Here is a 22,882-nt window from a genome sequence, read left to right as displayed (position 1 = left end):
AGCGTCGTTTTAAAAGCTACGAGGTAAAGAAACCTGAGGTGTATATATTCCTACTTTCAGCACATACTTTTAATAAGCTACTGTAAAGCACTTTCTGCATGTACAGAATAAGGCATAAGTAAGCACTTTTTCTTGGATGAATTCACGTCTTGCACCTTTTAATATTTTACTATGATCATAAGTTACAAATACAGTGTATGAAAAAAAATCTGTTTATTGATATAATCAGAACGTCTTTAAAAAACAAACTAATGTCAAAACACATATTAAAAATCCAATTGATCATTTAGCCCTGCCAGTTCCTTAACTTCAAGAAAAGAATATTTAGTAGAATCAGAAGTATAATAATCTCATATGTTACTCCAAAGAAAAGGCATGTGGAGAGTGGCAGGCGTGTTAAGTTTTGCGTTGGATTACAATCTACTCTGATATGACTGTAGTGAATCAGGATTTTACTCCGGTAGGTAACACTGGGAGATCTGGGGAGCTGGAAGTGGTGGGGGAAAACGATCTGGCCGCTTTCTTCCAGGGGTAGCCAGGCTCTGAACGGTATCAAACCAAGTGGTTGCGCCCCTCGGAAGAAACATCGTCCGAAGTCCCCTCCTCTGCCCATGAAAAAGCTGGAGTCCACCCCAGCCGCTCCCCCTGCGGCCGGCAGCTCCCGTCCAGGGTACCGGCACCCCCAGCCCCGCCGCCTCCCGGTCCTCCTTACACTGCTCGGGGACCAAGTTTCAGAAGTTTTCGCCCCAAATTCGGGTGCTTGACGGATATGCAAAGCAAACAGCTGGCGAAGATCTCCCGGAGTGAGACGAGGGATTTCAGAGCAGTTGGAGGAAAAAAAACCCCAAACAAAACCCAAAAAAAAACCACCCACAAAAACAACCAAAAACCAATAGCTTCCAGAATCGGGGCTCAAGTCGAAACGAGCACCCCGGTAAGTTAGCACTTTTCTCAGGAACCCAGGATAGATATATATTTAATTCATTCTCGAGTGTTTTTGAGGCTTTCAGCGTCCCGACTTCAACTGCGCAGGCTGATGCCCAGAGCCGTGTTTCAGGCCAAAGCGGGGAGGGAAAAAAAAAAAAAAAAAAAAAAAAAAAAAAAAAAAGGGAGGAAAAAAAAAAGCTGTGGAGAGGTTATAATCCGCCCCTGACCCTTCTTCTCAGGTTTCGTATCAAAACTGAAGCTCCGCCGCATCTCGCCGATCGATTTCATAACAAGGAACTGTGCGATCGCTCCAAATATAATGTAAAGCGTAGGCAATAGTAAGAAGTAGATGGCTCTTCCTTCACTAGAGACAGGTCCGCATGCACATACCCCAACAGATCCAGGACCCAGCTTTCCCCGCGGGGACACCGAGTGCTCCAAGCTGGTCGGTTCAATTACATCTGATTATGCCCTAAAACATACGATCAAAGCTTGACCTTCCACCATGACTGAGTTTTATAAGGCCATTTCCCCCTTAGTATTCGGAAAAAGAAATTCAAACCTTTAGAAACAATGATTGACCCGATATTCATTTTAGCAGTGGGTAGAGAGGGGAAAACAGTTATTAAAGAAAATAGCTTGGCATGCATAATACGTCATATAATATCACATTACAGGTTACCTTGCATAACTAGCCATACAGCTCCTCAGTCTGTCCCCATGTGATTATTTTTCTTTCCTTCCTTTTTAATCGCCAGTGCGAACTTGTAATCTATCACCTTAACTGGTCCCGTAAGAGACGGACAAGCCGAGGTGCGTTTTCCTCAGCCGCTCCAGGAGACCGAAATAAGTGGCAAACCCATTGGTAAAACACAGTATGTTGAATTTTATATATATATATAATTAAAAAAAAAACCCACTTGTATTTTTGCTGATAGTTTGCCAGGGAAATAAAACGAAACCAAAGAAACCAAATCCTCACAGCTCGAACTTCGGGGGGGCGAATTCATTCCAACAATTTGCCTTCCAGTTGTTTCAAATCACAAAGCCTGCACCGAGAAGGATCAGGGAGCATCAGCACATGCTTGGGTATCGATCGTATGAAAATGGGAGTAACGGGGGATAGGGGGGTTGAAGGGGGGTGTGGGGGCAATCTGTACGAATTAAGTGGCTAAAACAAAGGGCCCTGGAGAAGCTGCTGGAGGCGAGGGTCCGCAGGGTGCCCCGCTCTGCACGGAACGCAGCCGGGGCAGCGGGGAAGATGAAGGGTTTCCCCAGCAGGGGCGCGGGCCCGGGGCGGTGGAGGACCCGGGGAATGGCCCTTGGCCGCGGCGGGGGCCCCCAGGCTTCGCCGTCCGTGGGGCGGGGGCTGCGGCGCTGGGGGGCGCCCCGGGCCCCGGCCGTTCCGTACATTCGTCTCACGCTTGGCAGCTCTGCAGGAGGGGAAAAGGGTCTGGGGGTCTATGTCACCCCGGGGCCGAGGGGGCAGTGAGGGCTTTGCCGCTGCCACAGGGCTGCATTTTCTTTGGATGCGCGGGGCGGGGGGGGGGAGCCCCGCCGACCGGCTCCCGGCTCCCGGCTCCCGGCTGGGGTCCTCGTAGTCCTTTCGGTTCCCTCCGGCTACTGCGCGTCGCTCCGAGTTAACCCCAAAAGTAAGTTTATTGCACATTTAAAAAAAAAAAAAAAAAAAAAAGAAGTCCAAAAGCAGAAAATCGAGAAACGTGTAAGTTGGAAATCAAAAGTCCGGGGAGGAAGGGGGGTGGAGCTGGAAGCCGGGGGAGGGGGCGAAGGGGCCGCGGTTTCGGCACAGGTGGGCGCTCAGACGAGTCCTGTCATCTGCGATCGTAGGAACGGGAGGGAGGCGGCAGGGAAGGTGCCCAGGGGGTAGCTGACACCGCTGGAGAAGCCCACCAAGGGGGGCGACATGTGGGGCAGGGTGAAGCCCAAGGCGCTCGCCGGCGAGTTCTCGTGGTACAAAATGGGGACCCGCACTATCCTTTGAGCGGCGTGGGAGAGGTTGGCCGCCTCCAGGTCGGCCGCCAGCTGCCGCTTCCACTTGTTGCGGCGGTTCTGGAACCAGATCTTCACCTGGGTCTCGGTGAGGTGCAGCGAGGCGGCCAGCCCGGCCCGCTCCGAGCTGCTCAGGTAGCGCTTCACGTCGAAGGTGGACTCCAGCTGGAAGACCTGGCTGCGGCTGAACACCGTGCGCGTCTTCTTCTTGCGGCCGGCGGCGCGTTGCTCCGGCTCTCCCGGCTCCTCGCCGCGCTCCTCCTCCTCCTCGCGGCTGCCCGGCCCCGGCCGCCCGCCCGCCGGGCCCCGCGCCGCCGCCCGCCCGCCGCCGCCCGCCCGCTCCGCCGGCTCCTCGGGCAGCTCGGGCGAGTCCCGGTCGCTAGCTGCGGAGAGAGGCAGAGGGCTGGGAGCGGGGGCCGCTGCTCGGGGCAGCGCTGCCCCTCGCCCCGCTCGCCGGCGGGGGAAGCAACGCGGCTGCGGAGCGAGTGAGGCCGGGGCCGGGGCCGCCTGACGGGCGGGGAGCCCGGGCAAAGGCTCCCGCCGCTGCGCGGTCTCTTGCCATAGAAACTCCCGAATATTTGTGAGTATATACACACACGCGCACGCATATTCATGTCGAAACACAGAAGTTACATTTCACGTACATACACATGCGCTCGCCTGCGTAAACACGCCTATAGGTGCGGATGTGCACGTGCATCTCGGTGTACGCACGTACCTAAATGCACACGTATACAATATACATATTCTTTCAGATATATGTTTCGCACACATAAATGCAAGTGTACGTGTATATGTATACATACACGTATATACGCACAGAAGCATGTATATACTTTTTATATACGTATGTACACCTGTGAATACGCCTGAACTCTTATTTATACACACATGTATCTTTACACACAGACGCATGCACAAATATACTTACGCACATATGTACTCGCAAGTACATATGGAAGTATATTACTGTGTGTAAGGGGGTAAGTATAGTAGTGCGTGTGTGTGTATATAAGGGAGGTAAGAAACAGACATTTTGGCTTCACGTTATTCTGAACTCGATAAACCAAATGGATGGGGTCAGCTACTCAAATCCCGGGACGTTGCCTCTCAGCACGCCTCCGTGGAGTTTCCAACACTGTGCTTTACATTTGCAATTTTACAGGGAAAAAAATATTTCCTACCCTTTAAAGAACAGAGGGAAAACAGAAAAGGAGGGGGGAAAAAGCGAGAAAAACGTGGCAGTTGTTTCTGGGGTCGTTCTCTGTTTCTAGGCGTACTTCTGAGAGAAATTAAAAATATTAATAAACCCATCACTGTAAAAAGAAACTCTTTGGGTTACAAATCACGCCTCTCTTCCTCATTGAGCAATCGTGAGAACTCCACGGGCTCGTATAGGATCACAGAGATGTACCGAGGGACAATATTTTTTCTATCAGGATAAAAATAACCACTGAACGCAGCCCATAAACTTTTTCAGATGTTAATCCTTGCCCCTGAACCCAGGCTTTTCCTCCAGCGCCCGTTCCGGCGGGGTTCCCGCGGAGGCAGGCCGCTGCCTGCCGCGCTGCGCGGAGCCGTGCTGCGGGAGCGGGGCAGCGGGGTCGGCTCTGCGGGCACGGGGCCGGGGCGCGGGGACACCAGCCCGGCGGCTCCCCCGGCTTGCCGAACTCTCTGCCGGGCTGCTAGGGACGGGGGTCCCGGCAATCCCGCTTGCTGGGGCGTCAAAAATAGCCATAGCTCCGTCTTAAAAAAAAAAAAAAAAATTAAAGAAATAGGGGAGGGAAAAGGGGGAAAGAAGAAAATGCCCGAGCAAGCAAACGACCCCTGTTTACGTTCCGGGCGGCAGGAAGGAGGCTCCAGGTGCCTGACACACAGGGAGCATTTCCGGAGATTTACCCTGGGCGGCCGAAAACGGGGAGGCAGGGCGAGGGCTGCGGGCCACCCCGCACATCTACTCCGCGCCTGCCCCGGGGGCGGCGGCGGGACTCGATCTACGGTCCGGAGGGAGCAGAGGCAGCCCCCCCCCCGCCCCGCTTCGACCCCCAGTCACAGCCTGGCCCGGTGATTAAGGGTAGGGAAAGGCGACTTACTGTCGGGGCTGGCGCAGCCCAGGAAGGCGGCGTGCGCTCGGCGGTACCAGCCGACGGCGGCGTCGCGGAGGGGGCAGCCCGGGGCGCCGAGGCGCAGCGGAGAGCGCGGCCCGCAGCGCGGCCCCCCGCGGCCGCCGCCGCTCGCCGCTGCCCGCCGCGCCCCGCCGCCCGCCGTGCCCTCGGTGCCCAGCAGGTCCTCGATGAAAAAGGACGAGACGCGGGCGGAGGTGGAGCCGGCGCTTTCCGTGGCTTCGTCCGGCATCGTCGGAGAGAACTGCGGGAGGGGGGATCCCGGCTCCGCCGGCGGCTGGCTCCTCGGTTCCCCGCTGCCCCGCGGCCGCCTCTTGCCTCTGCCTAGCCCCGTGGATGCTCTCCTGGTATAAAAGGGTTTTTTTCCGGAGTAATCATTTCAGATCGCGGTTTGCCATCATTTCCTGCAAGCTAGGAGGGGAGGGGGGAGGGGGAGGAGGGGAAGGGAACGGGGAAGGAAAAAAAAAAAAAAGCAACCCGACAACCCATCGGAGGCGCCAGATTCTGCGCGAAAACGATAATAACGAAATAAAAATGTCATGCGAGTTAAACGCTGGGCACGAGAGGGGGGATCCTGCGATTGGAGGAGCGCGGCGGCAAATGGGATTTCCGCAGGGGAAGCGCAGGGCGCGGAGCGCGGCGGGGCCGGGCGCTGCCGGTGCCTGGGCGTGCGTGTGCGTGTGTATGTGTGTGTGTGCGTGTGTGTATGTGTGTGTGCGTGTGCAGTGCGGGGTGGGTGTGCATGTGCGTGTGCGTGCGCCGCCCCGGGGCTGCCACTCACGAGCTCCTTATTTAGGTCAATTAGGGAGCAAATCCCGGCGCGGGGGGGGGGAGCGGCAGCGCCGGCCTCGGCACACGGGCCGCAGCCGGGGGGGCTTAGCCGCCCCACGTCCTGGCCCTCCCATTGGCCGCAGCGGCCTCAGCGGGCAGCTGAGCCAGCCAATCAGCGCCGCGGACACCGCAGTGATATTAATATCATTAATAATAATCAACCCCCCTCCCACCCCCCGCCGAGCTCTTTCATGTCTGCAGCGGCGGCGATGGACGGAGGAGATGCGCCCTCCGCCGCCCGGAGAGCCTGCACCGGCCTGCCAGCCACCGCCGCGGGCTGCCGGCGGAGCGGTGAGGTTGCCCCCCGTCCGGAGCACCCCGGCTAGGTCACTTGAACCAAGGGGGGGGTGGGGGGAAGGGGGTGGGGTGGGTGGAGGGACATCTGCCCCCTGAGCTGGAAGTGTCCCGTCGGTGAAAGGGGGAGTGCCCGGCACGGGACGACAGGGAACCGCCGTCTACAGGGTCTCCCGGGGCCCGGTTGGTAACATTTAACCTTTTCTTATATATAGATTTATGTATACATATATATATGTATTCCTATATATATGTATATACGTATATACATATAGAAGAATGTTTGTGTAGATAGATGCATATTATACCTGTACAGTTTATTTGGAAAGCCAGCCAGCGCCCGCTCATGGAAGGCGGGGTCGCCCAGGACGCCCCATCTCCCGCTGCCCCTGACGGGGAGGCAGCGGCGATGCGCTGCCCGCTCCAGCACCCAGCCCACGGCTCCTGGCGTTACCCTCCCGCAGCCCGACTGTTTTATTTTTATTCCTATTGTAATTCCGCTTCATGGAAAGCCGTGAAGCCATCCTCCGCCTGCCCCCTTTCCCGAGACTTCTGGATCCGCCGTCCTCGAGACAGGGACCCCCAGCGCCCCCACAAACTCTCCCTCGCTGCAGGGCGCCGGGGCAGCAGAGTTAGCCTCTGCCTTTTCCCTCGGGAACAGGCCAGCCGGGTCTCTAGAGGGACGGGTCGACCCAGAGTGCACGTCGGAGACCCGTGGAGGTTCATCCGGCAGTGTTCATCTGCAGGTCAGCTCTCTCCTGCTGCCCTGCTCTGCTCTGCCTCCTCGGCCGGCATATCCCTACTTGTCCCCCGTTACGGGTCTCCTGGACAAGAGCCCTTTTCCCAAGGGCCGCCTTCCCCTCCCGCTTTTGGACGGGGGCACTGGCTGCTGCCCGGCGGGAGCGTCCGGCGGGGCCGGGGCGCAGCCGGGAGCGGAGCCAGCCTCCTCGGCACGGAGCTGTCCCGCTCCCCTTCCCGGAGTGGCAATGGGGACCTTTGAGGTCAAGGCTTACTCAGGGGAAAAAAAAAAAAAGAAAAAACAATACAAACAACAACAACAAAAAAGAAAAATAGGAAAAGAAAAGAAAGAAAAATAACAAAAAAAAAAAGAAAGAAAAAAAAAGAAAAAAAAAGGGAATAATTCCAGTTCCAAAGACTCCAGAAAGATGCCAGCAGCCAGAGCTCCGAAAGGGACTCTGGAAAAGCAGGGATATATGGCAGCGTGTTCGGCTTTCGGTCCCACCTGGGCAGAGATCGAGAGCAGCCTGGGGAATTGTAAACCAGGCGAAAAGTCGTTTGGTCACTTGTTGCACAGGAGTGATGTTAACAAGCATTGGTTTGATGCTCTGCGCATCTTGGTGCATGTTGCTGCATAGGAAATACGAGTCTGACCGGTGTGCCTTAAGCATCCATAAACTGTCAGATCTGTTTGACTGCCAGACTCAGAAAAATATACGTGTGTTATCCGGAATAAAGAGAAAAACGTGGACCCTGGTTACTTCTATACATTTTATATGCAATGTGCAAACGTTATGCATGTATCCCGTACTCATATTTTATAAAGTGTTCCTACAGTTTACGTAATATTGTCTGCTTTCCACTTAGAAATAGCCTAATAAAATCAATAAGAGTAAATTTGCTCTAGCTTTTTTTCCTCCTCCATATTTCTTTAGCATAACGTGTAACTAACTTTGGTGTGCAATAATGCTGAACTGTGTTTGTGAAAAGTCATGTATACTCAGACATATTCCTGAAACACAAAATCGGATGGATATAATTCTATACCTGCAAATATAACACTTGTACATACATGTCCGTGGGTAAGGGATATTTTTTTAAGCTTGTAGTTATGTTTAAGTCACACATTGCAGTAGTGACTTGACTACTAACATTTTGTGCTTAATACTCCTTGTGCTTATTATGATGAGGAGGAGAAAAAGGGCATGTGTTTACTGGATGTCTCCCTGCAGCCACCCAGCAGGGGTCCATGTAGGGAGCAGAAAAAGCAGCCAGTGATGGTATTTTCGTAATTTAATGCCAGGAGGCCCCTGCCCCAACTCCTTTCGATGTCGTTTGCCTGGGGGTAGCGCGGGGTGGGGTGTCCCCTTGTGCCGAGGGCATTGCGGTCACCCCGGGCTAACCCCCCGGTCGGGCAAGGACCTCTCCTTCCCTCACCACCCTCTCCTCCCCAGCCATCTCTTCGCGGCACCGTGAACCTTTTATTTTTTGCAGGCAGCTGGGTGGAAAGGCTTTCCCTGGGCAGCAAGCTCCCGCCTGCCTCCGGTGGGGCAGAAGGGGCTTCCCTCCGTTCTCGGCAGAGGTGGCTTTGAGACCAGATTTAGACTGCAGGTGGCGAGACCCTTATTTTTCCCATCTTTGCCTCTGTTTCTTTCCCCGGTACGTGTTTTATCCCGAGGCTTTGGAGACCTCCAGACCGCTGGCAGCTCTGGGAGGTGCGGGAAGGCTGCGGCCAGCAGCCCCGGCGCCGCTGCAGGTGGGGTCTCTCCTGCTGAGCAGTTCTGGCTCCCAGTCCTTGCCGATCACTGGCGTGGGATGCCCGCCGGCCACCTGGCGTGGTGTGCCCGTGAGATATGCCCCCTGTCACCATCTCCAACGGCGCCTGAGCCTTCGACAGGGTTGGCTCGACGTGGGTGCAAAGCAAGGCCGGCTGCAGCGCAAGGGGCAGGGAGGAGCGGGGATTTGGGGCCGGGCTCCGGAGGAAACCAGCAGAAGGAGGGCTACATGTGGGGCCGAAAACAAGGCAGGGCAAGAGCCTCCGGTGAGCCACGGTGATGCCGGGCCGGCCGCTCCGGCCGCTGTCGTGGCGCCTCCCGGCCGGGCTGAAGCAGGCCTGCCTGCAATGTGAATGCAATTACCCCGCTGGTGTTTGATGTCTCCCCGTGCTCTCCCCCCATCAGCACTGCCTCGATGTGTCGTAAAATAGCAGCGAAATGAAAGACAGGCTTCAGCGCTCCCTGCCTAACCTCTGCTCCTGCCCGCTTCCGAGGGCCCGCCGTACGCTTGGAGCCCGGGTCGTTTGACCCCGAGCGCTGCGGGAGGGGGTGGCTTGCGGGGGTGGCGAATCAGCCTCCCTTCTCCGTGCCAAAAACCTGCACTGCGCAGGTCGCCCAGCTCCTATCACCCTCCTAACGGGTCAGGCGGCAGCGCTGCCGGGTAAGGAAATTCTTGGCCAACATCTGCCTCTGGTTGATATACTGAGATGTATATCTATAGATATGTATTTACATATATACATTTTATATATATATATATGCGCATACTGCTAGATAAAAATAGTTTTTCAGCCAGGTTCGGTTTAACTGTAAAAATAAAACAAATAAAGACCGTATATGCATCTTCAGTAAACAGCCGTGAGCCACCAAAACTCAAAAGCAGATGCTCGGAAGCAGTGTTTGTTTTTCGGGTCCAACGCTCCTTTGGAGGAGCAGAGGTGGTGGTGGGATGGCTTGGATATCTACTTAAAGAAAACCTTAAAATAAAAGAGCAACAAGAAGATGTTTGCACCTCTAAACCCCTGTGTAATATCTTCCTCTTCCTCCTCCTCCCGGGGAGCTGGGGGAAGGGGGGCCCCGCTCAGCTCCTGGGGGAGGCCCACCTGGGTGAGGGTCCTGTGCGCAGCCCTCGGGGATACCCCATTTTGGGTGGCCTTTCCAGCAGGGAACCTGCAAAGGACAAGGACAACACGGCAGCAGGACCCCCCCTTTTTTTCTGCAGGTAGAGAAAACCCTAAACGCTTTCAAATGTGGCTTAAATAGCACTGAAGTGCAGCAACACTTTGTGGAATTCTTTTCCGAATTTGCAGTAAATTTTTAAGGGGTCTCTGAAGATGGGGAAACAGGAAAACTGATAATCATTGGATCCCCTTGCCCCCCCCAGTAAATTACCTCTATGAACCCAACCCTACCGAAATCTTCACCATCAGTCATACTGGCAGAGAAATTTTCCCCTTTCAAGGGTGCTGCACAACCCACGCAGGTTCCTGTGGATGTATTCATTATTCACAAATAGTTATTAACTGCTTTGGAAGGACACTTGAAGCCTGTGGCATGTTCTGACTGTCCATGATACCTGTTTGTTGCTCGTTATAGATGTCACACCGTTGGAAGCATGAACTGCATCGCTGAAGTGCTGGGTCCTTGCTGTATGAAGGGTATTTTAACCCATAATAAATTGTCAGACTGGGGAATATCCTTGGGTACATGAATATACTAGCAAAGAAAACTCTTTGAGAATGATTTTGGGGAATATCTATTCCCATGCGCTAAAATTCCAGAGCCCTTTCAGAAATATTTATTAAATATCTGAATGGACGTGGGGAGAGGGGTAGAGAATGGATCATCAGAAATTATATGATGTCTTTAAAAAAAGGTAGTCCCTAGTGAAATGAGCTAACAATTATAACACAGTCCTGTTTTAAAAGTGACTTTTCCAGAAAGTTCTTTGGCATTTATTTCCTGACACAATTTTAACGTGACTTTTTTTTTTTTTTTTTTTTTTTTTTTTTATGTACAGTGAGAGAATGCATGGTTTTATTGGTACTGGTTAGGGTCAGCCACAGGAGAATTATGGAGGTCATGTGAAATAGGTGCCAATAAAGCTTTTATTATTGTTATGCAGACAAAAGAGCATTATGGAAAGAGATCCTTACCAGACCTAACCATGGATATTTTGTTCTGTTAACAATCAAGTTGGAAAATACAGAGACAGAGTAAAAAAAAAAAATTACTTTTCAGAGCTATTGAACATTGACCTATTATCCATAAGACTTTTGGAATTATTTTCCCTCAGAAAATGCAGATCTCCTGAAATGAAACACTGCACACAACTCTTGGCTTTGCCTAAAACAAAAGATCAAGAGAAAAGAAAATACTGCACTGTCACAACAGTATATAACTCTTTATATTTTGAAATAACATTTAGCATTTGATTTTTGTGTTATGCAAGATAAGAAAATCAAAGTATTTTTTTAATTAACAAGGTAGACTTTAACTCTAATTTGTATGCACCTACAGTTTGAATCTAAAGATTTTCTGCCAGAAGTTGAAGCTGAGGATTCTGAAGTAAAATTTCATTAAAATGCTGTTTTCCTTCCCTGATCCAATCTTGAATGATTTTAGTGAAGCGTTAAGCCATTTTCAAGGACTGTAATGAACTTCCCCGTGTGTTGATACATTGGATTCTTAGATCAAACTTCAAAAACAGTTGGAGCTTAGTGAATTTAGTAAAAAACTCATACCTTCTTAAATCTGATTGACTCAGGAGTTTTAGATTAATTCCAGGACAGAGCCAAATTCAATCAAAGAAAGTATTAAGAACTTACAGTACAAAACATCCTTTGTCTTTTACAGTTGTGTAAAAGGAAAATTGATGCATGGATCAAAGTTAGCCTGCAAATAACATTAACACTGGGGTAAAAATTACACTAGCTTTTGCACTTTTATAGTAAAATGATTCAAACTGTGTGTATTCCAAAGGGAAAGGTTTAAGAAAACTTGTGAAAATTACATGGAGCTTTATTAAATAAAAAAAATCACCTATATTTGTGAGTTATATTAATAAAAGGTGAGTGAGCTCTGCATAGATAGAAAACAGAAAGCATCTCCTTTCCACTGTCCTGTAATTCCTTTACCATAGAAGAGGACAACATACCAAGCTTTAAAACTGTGATTAGATCAAGGAAACCTTTTTTCATTGTCATGTGAAAATTATACCTTTGCAAATCATATTTAAGTGAGGCATATAGATTTTCCCACTAAAAAACTCTGTCACAATGATACATATACAAATGTAAAACCATGAATTTTTGAGTCAGTTCAGAGATAATCTTTATAGAAAACAATGAGTAGTTAGAGTTTATGTGAGTCATTAAAATCTGGGGATGAAAGTAATTTTCAAATGGTTCTGGATTGTATTATAAATAAAATTGCAATGCTCCAGCATATGTGGAGATATGTATCTGGAGATATATACAGTTACATACATGCAAATATGTTTATTATGGTGTACAAAAAATAACATTTTCACATAGCGTGAAAGTAGTGTTGAAATGCCTTTAGAAAGGACTGGACCTAGTCAAAATTAATATTGTAATGAACTCAGATCCTAATGTAAATCCATGGAAACCCCAGATGCATTCACTTTCTTGTTCTGAATTATTTTGTTATCAAGTCTGATTAGTCCTAGAGAACCCTGAAGCAGTAGGAAGGCTGGGTCAAACACTGAGTGAACTCGGTGGTAAAGCTCTGTTTGCTTTCCCCCAGCAAGCAGCACTGAGATGTTCTATCTTCCCCAGGATCTCATGGGGCTCGGCAGGAAACCCAGCTATATCAGCTCCTTCTCACAAGATTCCCCTTTGACTTCACAAAATCCTTGAGTTGTGTTTGGATGGCACAAGCCAGTTCCCACAGCAGTTCCTTATGAAACCTGAACACCATGGCCAGCATTCTGTCCTTGTGAGGACATGAGAAGTCAAACCAGAAATTTACACAAGCCTCTGGCTATGAATAATAAAATCTACACTGCAGTTATCTGAAATTGGAGCAATAGGTGGACTTGCTGCAGGAAAATTTCCATATCACACTTTGTAAATCCATGTCTTACCCAGAGCAAGCTAAAGTCTTGATTTAAATGGAGGCAGTACTGGAGAGATGGGCAAAGAGGGCTGAAGGTACACCCGTGTTGTGTGTCAAAGAGGTACGTCCTACCAGCTAAGTAGGAAAAGGTGCAATAGCCCTTTTATCGCCTTCTGTCATGCAAAGTTCTCTTACCACATCTACTGGGAGGATTAATCAAAGTGGAGACCTCTACATCTAACCTTTTCATCCTGTGCTCTTCTTAAAGACAAACCATATCTAGCCAATATTGTCCACATAATCAGGGAGTAACTGTCATGGAAGAAAAGACAGATGGATCACTTCACATGTCTCCTTCCAGCTGTCTGGTCTTGGGGAGGATTTCTTGCTGCTTCATGACAATACATACCATGGTGCAGATGGGTGAAGGGCAGCTCTGAGGGGAGACGCAGTTAACTGGATTTTATGAGGCAAAGGCACTCAGTTGCAGGTGGGACTGCTCCCTTTAGCAAGCACACAGTGATAGTGTGGTGTCTCCACTCTGAGTCACAGATGACTTGGTCTTCCCTTGTCCTGCTCAAATGCTTCATATGACTTGCCTTTCTTGGCTGAGCATGTATAGGCAAGCTAGAAAGTATCGTGGCACAGGTTTAGACAAATTCCTGTTCAAAGTCTTCACTGTAAACTTACTCCCTGGCAGATTTTGGCCTACTACTCCCCTTCCAGGCCATGTCAGGGCATTTATAGAATAATAAAGTCCACAGTCTGGTCCTGGTAGGTATCAGACCAGTCTGTTTTGAAGTGGAAGAGCATGTAGTCTGCAGACACAAGCCATGCCATTTGCACTTAGGACTAGAGGATGGGGCCAGCATGGATCCAACCCGAAGCAGCCAAAACCCTGCTGTTTGCTTGGCAAGGGACAGCAGTTTCCTCAGACAGTAAGAAGAAAAGGTGCTCGTCATCACAGTGTGCAGTTATGGTAGTTTGGGTAGTTAATGTGTGTTTTGCAAAGGGGAGTACCTCTTGCCTACACATCTTCCTCTCCCTAGATAGCATCCTTGCAAAAGCCTGGCAAACACCAGCCCTTTAGCAGTATTTATAGCTGTATCTCTATCTGAGGAGCCACTCTAAAAGTAGGCTAACTCAAAACATACCACATCACTGCTTGGAAATGCAGATGTGAAGGGATATCTGGTTCTAATATATAGATCACCTTATGGTGTGGCAGGTTTCAGTTTCCACAATAGAGAGTGCATTTGTGCTAGGAGTGATTTAAGCCATTTGGGACCTTCAAAAGCAGAAACCCTTCATGAACCTTATTGGAAATGACTACACTTGGGGGAAAAAAAAGGAAGAGAAACTAGAGGGGTGATCCAAGATCACACACATCTAAAGAGTGGAAAGGAAGCCTTTTCCAAAATGTTGCTCTTTCTCACAGAAAACACCTAAGTTGGGTGTGAGAGAAGTATCTTCATTACTTTGCTGAGCTATGAAGTCTTGCTAATGCTGGTGGAACTGGCATTGCAAAAAGCCACCAGGTTTAGTTCAAAACAGTCAGTTTATTAAATACTAGCAATATCGGCTGTCATATTTTCTATTGCATTGTCCTTTTTACATTTCTCCTTTTGCTGCGGGAGGCAATGAGGAGGACAACAAAGCAGGCTTTTCCTTTCAGATACACCTGGTGGATTTGAGCTCTGGTATTTCTCTTTCCCTCACTGCACAGAAATCCCTTAGGAAGAGCAAAATATCAGCGTAAAGATCAGCTGTGCAGATTGGAAAGAAGGATTTTGCCCTTGGGTCCAAAAACTGGAATGTTTTCTGCAGATCATAGACTCCGTAAAACATATGTACTCAATAAATAAGCAAACAAGGCTTGTGCTTGAATGGGGCTTCCGTGCAGTCAAGGAGAAGAACATTTGGCAAGTTGGGGTCAGGGGGTTGATACTTAGGTCCCTTGTATCCTAAAGCCAGTCTTTTTTGCAAATACCTACTTTTCTTCTTCATGCCAACTGTGCTGTCGAGGTACAGGAGAGGAACCTTTCAGAAACTTATTCCAGGTGATTTGTAACGGTGCTTCCTCACAGAGCTGACTGTTCCCATGCAGAAAATGGAGGGCATATGTCTACCTTGTCAAAGAGGTAAACCAGATGAACTAAGAAGGCTTTCCCTCATCCGCATCTACTGTCTGGCTGCTTGCACAGATCAGCAGGAAAACAACAGGGGAAATAGCTGGAAGGATGCCAGCACTCCAGGATTTTGGCACCCCTCTGTAGCAGGAGCTTGGGGTCTTTTGGCATCCCTCTGCTCCGGAGCTGTCAGCAGGTAACACACTCTGTTGTGTATCTTAGAGCTGCTGAAACATTACGTGCTCTGTCTCCACCTTTTGCAGAGATTGCCTGACCCTGCCCTGCTCCTTGCTTAGGGTGAGGTGGTTTCAATCCTCTCAGCAGCCCCAACAGGTCATCCAGTCTTGGTCATGCCTAAGAAGCTGTCCTCTTACATTTAGCAAGAGAGAAACATGTCCACCATCTGCTTGCAATTGCTCTCCAAGATGCTGAACACAGCCTTTGCTTTCATGTGTCTCCTGAATGTTTGACAATCAGGATATTCAGCCTGAGCATGATCTTATCGGTACTTTCTGGTTGTCAGACCAAAGGCTCAAACACCACCAGGTCTCCACAGGGTTCAGCCGGGATGGAGGATGTGTGCGTTAGACAAGGTGGCTGTCCACAGCAGCATGCACATGTTTCCAGCGTTCCAGGATCCCCACCTGGGGCAGGAGCCAGCCAGAAGTCAGGTGTCAAGTCTGATAGATTTATCTTGACTTTTCCTGTGCAGAGGGGCACCTGCTGAGGTGACCCATCTCCCCTCTCCATGCACCCCAAATTGGCAGGGATGAACGCTACCACCAAGTGGTGCCAGACATCACTGTAGAGGACAATGACATTAAACCAAACACCTAACTTCTAGCTGGTTGAAGCTGATTGAAATAAAGCCTACCTTTCTTTATTTCCTCATTTTCTGGCTGCTTCTAGCTTGTCTAGCTGCAATAATCCTTTCTCCATTTGTGCCTTTTAGTGTGAAGAACAGCAGAAGCAGAATAAAGACCTGACTCATCACTCCGTCTCCAGCTTACCCTTAAAAATGTATGCATGTAGCCTCAAAACTATGCCCTACAGAGATGCATGGCAGCCATTCCCTTACATAAAATGGCAAGTTTTGTGTGACAGTGACCCAATTATTACATGGCACAGTGAAGTCGATGTCAAGTTCAGCTGAGGATAAAAACCACGGTGTTTAGATTTGTTGTTCTTTTAGTCCACAGGGATAAAAACCAATTGAATCATCTGGAACTCTTCATTTCCAGCTTAATTTTAATTGTTTTTTAAGCAAAACAATTATATTTTTCTGAATTAATTATGTTTGGTTACGTGGATCTTAACCTTGCGTTCAATTCACACACACACACACACACAAAAAAAAAAGTGTCAAAGAAATATTTCCTTGGACATTGTGATGGTCAGTGAAGTCTTGTGAGCACCACTGGCATCAACAGTGGATTAAAGAGACATTGATTCTGAGTCAGAAACATCAAGCATCTTTTTATCTGATCTTGTGTTATTGCCTTCTGTCCTGTGCCGATATTCCAAGTGTTCCTACATGTTTTTTTCCTTTTGATATATCTACTAAAGCCATTTAAAAAAAATAAATGAAATCCACTGAGATTTGGCTCAAAAAACCCTACCTTATCCTGAAGAGGTACATATTTAAATTATCCTTGAGAAACCTGAGTCTGGGGAATCTGATTTCTTCTTTCCATAAGGATCAAATCTACAGTTTGCACGAGGCATGGGAAGGAGAGTTAATCAGTATTTGCGTGTTACTTAGAGAGGTTTGGGAGCCTTGTTGACACCTAATGAGAACCTACAGATTCTTTAGGTTCAATTTAAATTCAGATTAATATTCCAGATTAGATTACTACTAGCAATTTTGCAAGCACTAATAAATCCTAAAGGCATTATTGGTACCTAATCAGAAATTAAGCAGGATATGTAGACACTATTTAAAATTCTACCATGATCAACATGTTTAGAAGAAGTTTAAAAATCTTAAGGTTGTCATTCACGGAGTCTGAATCTGGGGAAATTATTAGCTGGCGTGTGAGTTTATGCTTCCATTTAGCAAGAATAGTTTGGATCTAGATGAGATCTGAGGAAATTAATCCAAAATCTGTGCCTTTTCCTGAGTTGGGAATTTTCTGAGTAAGTGTCTGGATCTGACCTATTTCAAGACAGTGATGTCTGACCATAGGCCACAAGGTCCCTGTTCCGGACTTGACTTATTTCTATTCTGCAATCTTACCTGACATTTTTCCCAGGTGCACATGTAGCCAGACTCCCTTGGTATGAAACACTACACCTGTGAAGCAATATGTGGAAAAATACTTTTGCTAGCAGGAATCAGCCTTTTGCATTTCTTCCTTGTGTAAAGTAAACAAAAAAAAGTGTCTGATGACTCTGCACTTACGTTGAAAAAGATTAAAATCCTTCTCTTTCTTTCCTCCCCCCTTTAGTTTCTTCTTCTTGTACTGGATTGCTCTATCAGCGTGTTTCAATCTGCTTTCAAAATATGTGTCTATATTTACTTGCATGGAAGAAAATGGGAAATATTAATATAAGTGAAACATAACTGAAAATAAGATGACATAGAAGAACATCCTTGTTAACCCTAGTCCATAGATATGATGATCTGTAGATATGTTTAAATTGCTTAAATACCAGGGCAGCAAGCCACTTGGCTGAGTTGGTGTCACTGCAGTCCCAACCAGCCTTATCACAGTGCCACCTCGAGGCCAAATCCCACCCGGAGCAGGCACACACCTCTCTAAAACGCTTTCAACCCGGACCGAGGGTTGCGTTTTTCTCATCTCCCTTACTAAAAAATTAGTCAAAGTGAAACACAGGTGAGGTCCGTGGTGTTAAACGGCTCCAAAAGTGTGCCGGTACTTCAGAACCCATCGGGATGCTCACAGATGTTGCGAGAGCGTAGTGCGTGTAACCGATTGCAAACAAAAGTGATGGCTGTGGTCTAGATGGATTAAGGTTTTTCCTAGCAGTTCAGTATTGCACAATCCAAATGCATAATAAACTTAGATCTGTACTTTTGCCAAGTTGCAATTTATAAATAAAAGGGCTCAGAGCAAGCCAGTTTTCCTATTTAGTTTTAATAGCTAATACTCTGAAAACCTCAAGGCTAATTAAACAGTTCATTGCCCTGCTGCATTTAATTATTCAGATATTGATCTAACATCTTAACACATAAGACAAAACAGTGACATATTTTATATTTGGAAATGGAAAAAATAGGAAGCAGACCTGTTTAAAAGTGATTTAGCACTTAATAACCAAACTCAAAGAGCAGTGTTTCCAAGTGTGGATTTTTTCATGAGCCACAGTCTTTCTGTCTATTAAAAAAAGAGAGGGGTGGGGGAAAAGAGTTAGAAAACCCAATCAACTATAGAATTTTCTACAAAGCCTGCCTCAATTTTCACATCTAGCTGAAAAAAAGCCTACACAGTACATTGCCAAACCCATGTGTCTCTACAAAGATGAAGACAAGTCATTTTGCTGGGAACATTGGACCAGCACAGAGGAATCCTGTGTTCAAGGTCTGACTCTACCTGAGATGACTTCTGACTTTGGACTAATAGATATTTAGCTTGCCTTGTTTCACTGTTGCCTGAAAACTGAGCCTCATACGTTTCCCTCTTTTACTGTTGTCTTATAGGACTTGGTCTTACTGGGTGCTTAGCTTTGGGACTGAAATAGAAACACCACCACAACACAGAACAAGCTGCTCTATATGGACAACTCTGGTGAGGTTCTTCTTTTGAAAGAATGAGTTTGTGTTCCTCCTTAGGTTTTCCTTTTTTTCCTATTTTAATGCCTTGGAAGCATCTTCACATTTTTGGGAAGCACTCTCATGACTTCTTTGGAAAAGCTATTTTCTCCCTCCCAACCAGAATCTGTGAGGCCTTTGGAGACCGAAAAACACAGATGTTCCGGGTCTGCCAGCATCACTTCCATTTTTATTACTACATAAAGCAGAAAAACAGAACCTGGGTTATTTGGAGTGGAAATCATCTATAATTTAGACATTTACAGCCAGCCTAGACACCCTAAACTGCACAGAAACATGAACCTAGCACACAGTCCTGTCTCATTCACAGGACACGTTTATCAGATACACTGTGCCTGAAAAGTGACTAAACCCCTTAACTGACTGTGAGGAGTGCCCATGGTAGCTGGCTGAGGTACACATGTCCAGCACATAGGTTGCTTAAATGTGACTACTTAGTGACTTTTGATATTCCCAAAGACATTCAAGACACTTGCATGGGACTTCAAGTATGACATGGGACCTCTGGGAGACTCACATGGTGCCAGAACAGGATCTTTTAATGCTATATGGCTGGAACGACACCAGACACATTGCTTTGGCAGCTGATTCCCACCTGCAAAGACAATGAGATAAACGGCATCATTAACGTCTGTATTTTTTTCGGAGGACACACTAGAAAGCAAAGTGATTCATCAGGCCCTAGGCACTATTCACCCTGGATTTGATTCTGCACGCTGGATGTAAGCCCTGTGGCCCGAAGCTCCCTGGTTTGAGGGCTCCTGCTCCTGCTAGAAAAGGAAGCAAACCACCATCACAAAGCAATTCAGTTACATTAGCTGTCGATTTGCAGTCCCTCTGGTGACACTTAGAAGGCCACCTCGAACTTGGTTCTGGGGCATAAGTAAGAAAGATAATGAAATTACCAGAAAATAATGAGCCGCGCACACGGGCTCCTATGCAAACCTCTCAGGTGCTCTTGGCTCCTCTGAAGTGGAGACTTCACTGCCAGACTAACTGAGACTGCTGACCCAGCTCTGAGTTCTTCCCACAGGGCAGCACAGAGCAGGGACTCTGACGGGAGAGGCAAAGCCAAAGCTGTTACAGTGAGGGAGGGCAGTAGACAGCAACAGGCTGTAGGAAGGGCTTCCTATGCTTTAATCCATGCAAAGGCTGCACTTCCATTCAAGACTGACCCTACAAGCTGTTAACGTTCTATGGCGGGTCATTAGATAGTGCTGGGATAATACTTTTCTCCCGAGGAAGTAAATTTAAAGTCCTAAAAAGCAACATGTATTTCAGTACAATGGCTTGGCAGGGGGGTGATTTAAAGCCTGCCATTTGGGAGACATCCACTTTACGTAAAACGCAGCATGTTTTGCTTTGGATCAGGAGCAAACATGGGTTTTCCCTTACTTGGACCTAGCACAAGTTATAGGTAGAATATATATATAAGAAGAAAGACAAAAAATAGCATGCAGCATATGGTCATTATTGCACAGTTCACTGGCTGGTAACTTGGTATGCTGCGTCTCCAACTTACAGTAACTGACACCAGATAATACAGTTGGGATTAATCCAGGCTTTATGAAGTGTTCCAAAAACTCAAAGCTAATTATTATGTTTGAGATTCCCAGATTGGCATATGGTGTTAAAAAGCATTGTGCAGTTTAGGGGAAAACATAAATTCTGTAAGAACTGTATTTTGCCAGAAAGCTAGCTTTGCCCTCGAATTATTTACTGCTAATTGCAGGGAAGTGTCTTACATATGCCAGTACATTTCTTTTCGAATCTACTAGTTTAGCTCCTGGTGACCTTCTAAAAATTCCTTTATTAAAACTATGAGAAGAAAATCTGGTTCCCAGCCTGGCCAAGAGAGTTGAACTAACTGTCATAAACTATAGCGGATCATTTTGGATTCACATTAAAATCAAGCTTAATAACATGAAAGCTTGTACATAGTGGGAAATTCTACTTTAATTTCCTTCACTATCTGTTGAATAAAAATCAGCCATGAATATTTTCCTGGAACTTCTCTTTTCCTTAGGGCACTGGGTGCACGGATACAAGTTTACAAAGGCTGTACCTAGCGAGGGGCGTCAGGGGGGTGAGCAGAAGCAGAAGCAGAAGCAGCCAGGCTGGCGTGGGAGGGTGAGATCTGCTGATAGGCACTGGGACCAAAATTTCAACTTACCAGAAGCTGCTTTATCACAGTGACACTATTAATTTCTGAAATTATCTAGAATTATGTTGCTTGTTAAGCCTTTTTTTTTTTTCCCAATACGTCTCCACTGTTTAGATTTTCGAAGCGCTGCTGGAGTAATCTGCTGTTAACACAATTTCGGGTGAGCAAATTCTTTTTCAAAATACAACACTTCGCTGCAGCTTACTGCAGAGACCTTACTTCTACTATCCAAACAGCACCATCTTCAGGCACATTTAAAAACCTATCAGTTAGGTAGCGGCCACCTAGCCATTCCTCACATTGGGAATGGTCTTTTTCTCGTGCTGAAATTGCACTTCTTCTCCTCCTGGTTTTTCCCTGGCACTGTCTTTAAGTCTTGACACTTGTCAAAATTAGGCTATCAACCCAGTTGCACCTTTTGTGTCCGTATGACCGAAGCTTGTCTCAAAGCTTCTTTAAAAACTCTTTTTTAAGTTTTTACTCTTTAAAAAGTTTCACCGTTATACCTGTTTCATACTGTTTATTTCACTTATTTCTGGTGGGATTTTGTCAATCTCTTCAATAGAAAGACCTAATTTATTTTCATTGCTATGTTCAAACAGCATTTTTCAATGCCGTGTAAATTCTCTGTTTTTTAACCTTGAAAAAGACAATGCCTAGATCAATTACATTTCACCATCTACTTGAATTGAATGTATGTTTTTAACATAAGCTAAATCTAGTTAAGTCAAAAGAAATACACGAGTTATTAGGCTCTAGCAGTTACCTTAATTTTGTATGTAAACCAAACAAATCTGGGTTTGGTGGGTGTTAAAATCACAAGGAAATGCGGCAAGAAATACTCAGCACACTTTACAACGTCATCATAATCACCTACTGCTATTTCCCTTAACGAAATATCGTGCATTAGTTGTTTATTCCTCGAATATTATTTTTTCCTATAGTCCACCGGCAAATCAAGGGCAAAGACCTGCACAGCAGCTCCGCGTTCCGGTCGTGCGCGGTTTTCTGGAGCTGTTGGGAGGTGGGGACAGGGAGAGCCCCATCCCTTACATCGCCCACCGCCCACCCGTGGTCTCTGTGCAAGGCGGGTTGTAAAACCACTGTAAGTTCTTTATGGGAATGTTTAGCCTCTAGGAAACACCGTAACTGTTTCTGCCCTCTGTTTTCCAGGTAATAAATGGAGAAAAGATGCAGCTCCTTTTTCCTGCACTCCCGCTGCAGAGAAGGGTGATGCTTAACTTTAGGGAGGGTCTTCGCATCCAGCGTTGCCTCCACCAAATTTCCCCTCAATCCATGGGATCCCGTCTGTGGGTACCGTATCTTGCAGCACTGATGGGAAAGCACGCGCTCTCCTGCCTTTGCATCATTAGATAGCCCAACAACGCGGTGACACTTGAGGTTTTCCTTAGTCTTTATTTGGAAAAGAAAAATTCTTCAGTAGTAAAACTGACGGATTTGCCAGTTTTGTGTACATACAGTTATACAGCAAGAATATGATTTGATTGAAGAATCGTCATCAAAATTATGGTTAACCTCTGCGCGGCGTCTGTAGGAAACCTTGCGGCAGGCAGCGCGTTACCGGTCTCAGCGCGCATTTCAACGCGTGCAGTGTTTGGCCGCAGCCGCAGAGGGAAACGATCACCAAATGAAAGAGAAAGCAAATGCCATCAGGGCAGGCTTGTCCCAGGGTCGCGAGGGGGATGGGAGGTCCTGGACGGCCCGCCCCGGGTCGTCAGCCTGGCAGCGGACACGGGGAAACCAGACCTTGCATTGCATCAGACATTGCCTTCCTCTCCAGAAAAAGGGGCTATCCCTCACCCCTGCTTTGCCGAGCCGCCCCCGGGGGACGCCAGCGGGGGAAGGCTGCTTTCCCGGGGGGGAGCAGGGGGTGAGATGGGGAAGCGCCTGGGCCCCGGGGAGCCCCGAGCCCCGGGGAGGGCCGAGGCCGGGCGAGCCGCCCCCGGGAAGGCGGTGCGGGGCCGGGCCGGGCGGTGCCGCCGCGTCTGGCGCCTTGG

At 47.7% G+C, this 22,882-nt stretch overlaps 1 protein-coding gene and 2 long non-coding RNA genes across 4 annotated transcripts in view; 1 reads left to right on the top strand and 2 right to left on the bottom strand.

The window, feature by feature from the left end:
* Window positions 1-2,390: 2,390 nt before the first annotated feature.
* On the bottom strand, window positions 2,391-5,841 carry HMX1 (H6 family homeobox 1). Its single transcript, XM_055700726.1, has 2 exons — window positions 5,031-5,841; window positions 2,391-3,320 (listed from the first exon to the last, which is right to left on the bottom strand). The coding sequence occupies exons 1-2, from the start codon at window positions 5,290-5,292 to the stop codon at window positions 2,746-2,748; spliced, it is 837 nt and encodes a 278-aa protein (XP_055556701.1). The 5' UTR covers window positions 5,293-5,841; the 3' UTR covers window positions 2,391-2,745.
* A 203-nt stretch (window positions 5,842-6,044) lies between these two features.
* Window positions 6,045-22,272, top strand: LOC114017878 (uncharacterized). The gene is made up of 6 exons (XR_008730644.1): window positions 6,045-6,182; window positions 15,860-15,927; window positions 18,339-18,449; window positions 18,569-18,656; window positions 20,979-21,024; window positions 22,038-22,272. It is a non-coding gene; the product is annotated as an uncharacterized LOC114017878 (long non-coding RNA).
* LOC114017879 (uncharacterized) overlaps window positions 10,751-22,882 on the bottom strand; it is a 42,013-nt gene continuing 29,881 nt past the window's right edge. Inside the window, exons 3-5 of one of the 2 annotated variants that reach the window (XR_003563178.2) lie at window positions 19,218-19,295; window positions 13,188-13,405; window positions 10,751-11,044 (exon numbers count right to left, since the gene is read on the bottom strand). This is a non-coding gene — a long non-coding RNA (uncharacterized LOC114017879). The other variant, XR_003563177.2, reaches the window with a different exon arrangement.

The sequence above is a fragment of the Falco cherrug genome, chromosome 1, assembly GCF_023634085.1.
Source record: "Falco cherrug isolate bFalChe1 chromosome 1, bFalChe1.pri, whole genome shotgun sequence".
Classification (NCBI taxonomy): Eukaryota; Metazoa; Chordata; class Aves; order Falconiformes; family Falconidae; genus Falco; species Falco cherrug.
The sequence above is the reverse complement of the archived record's forward strand: the minus strand, read 5'-3'. Positions and strand labels throughout refer to the sequence as shown.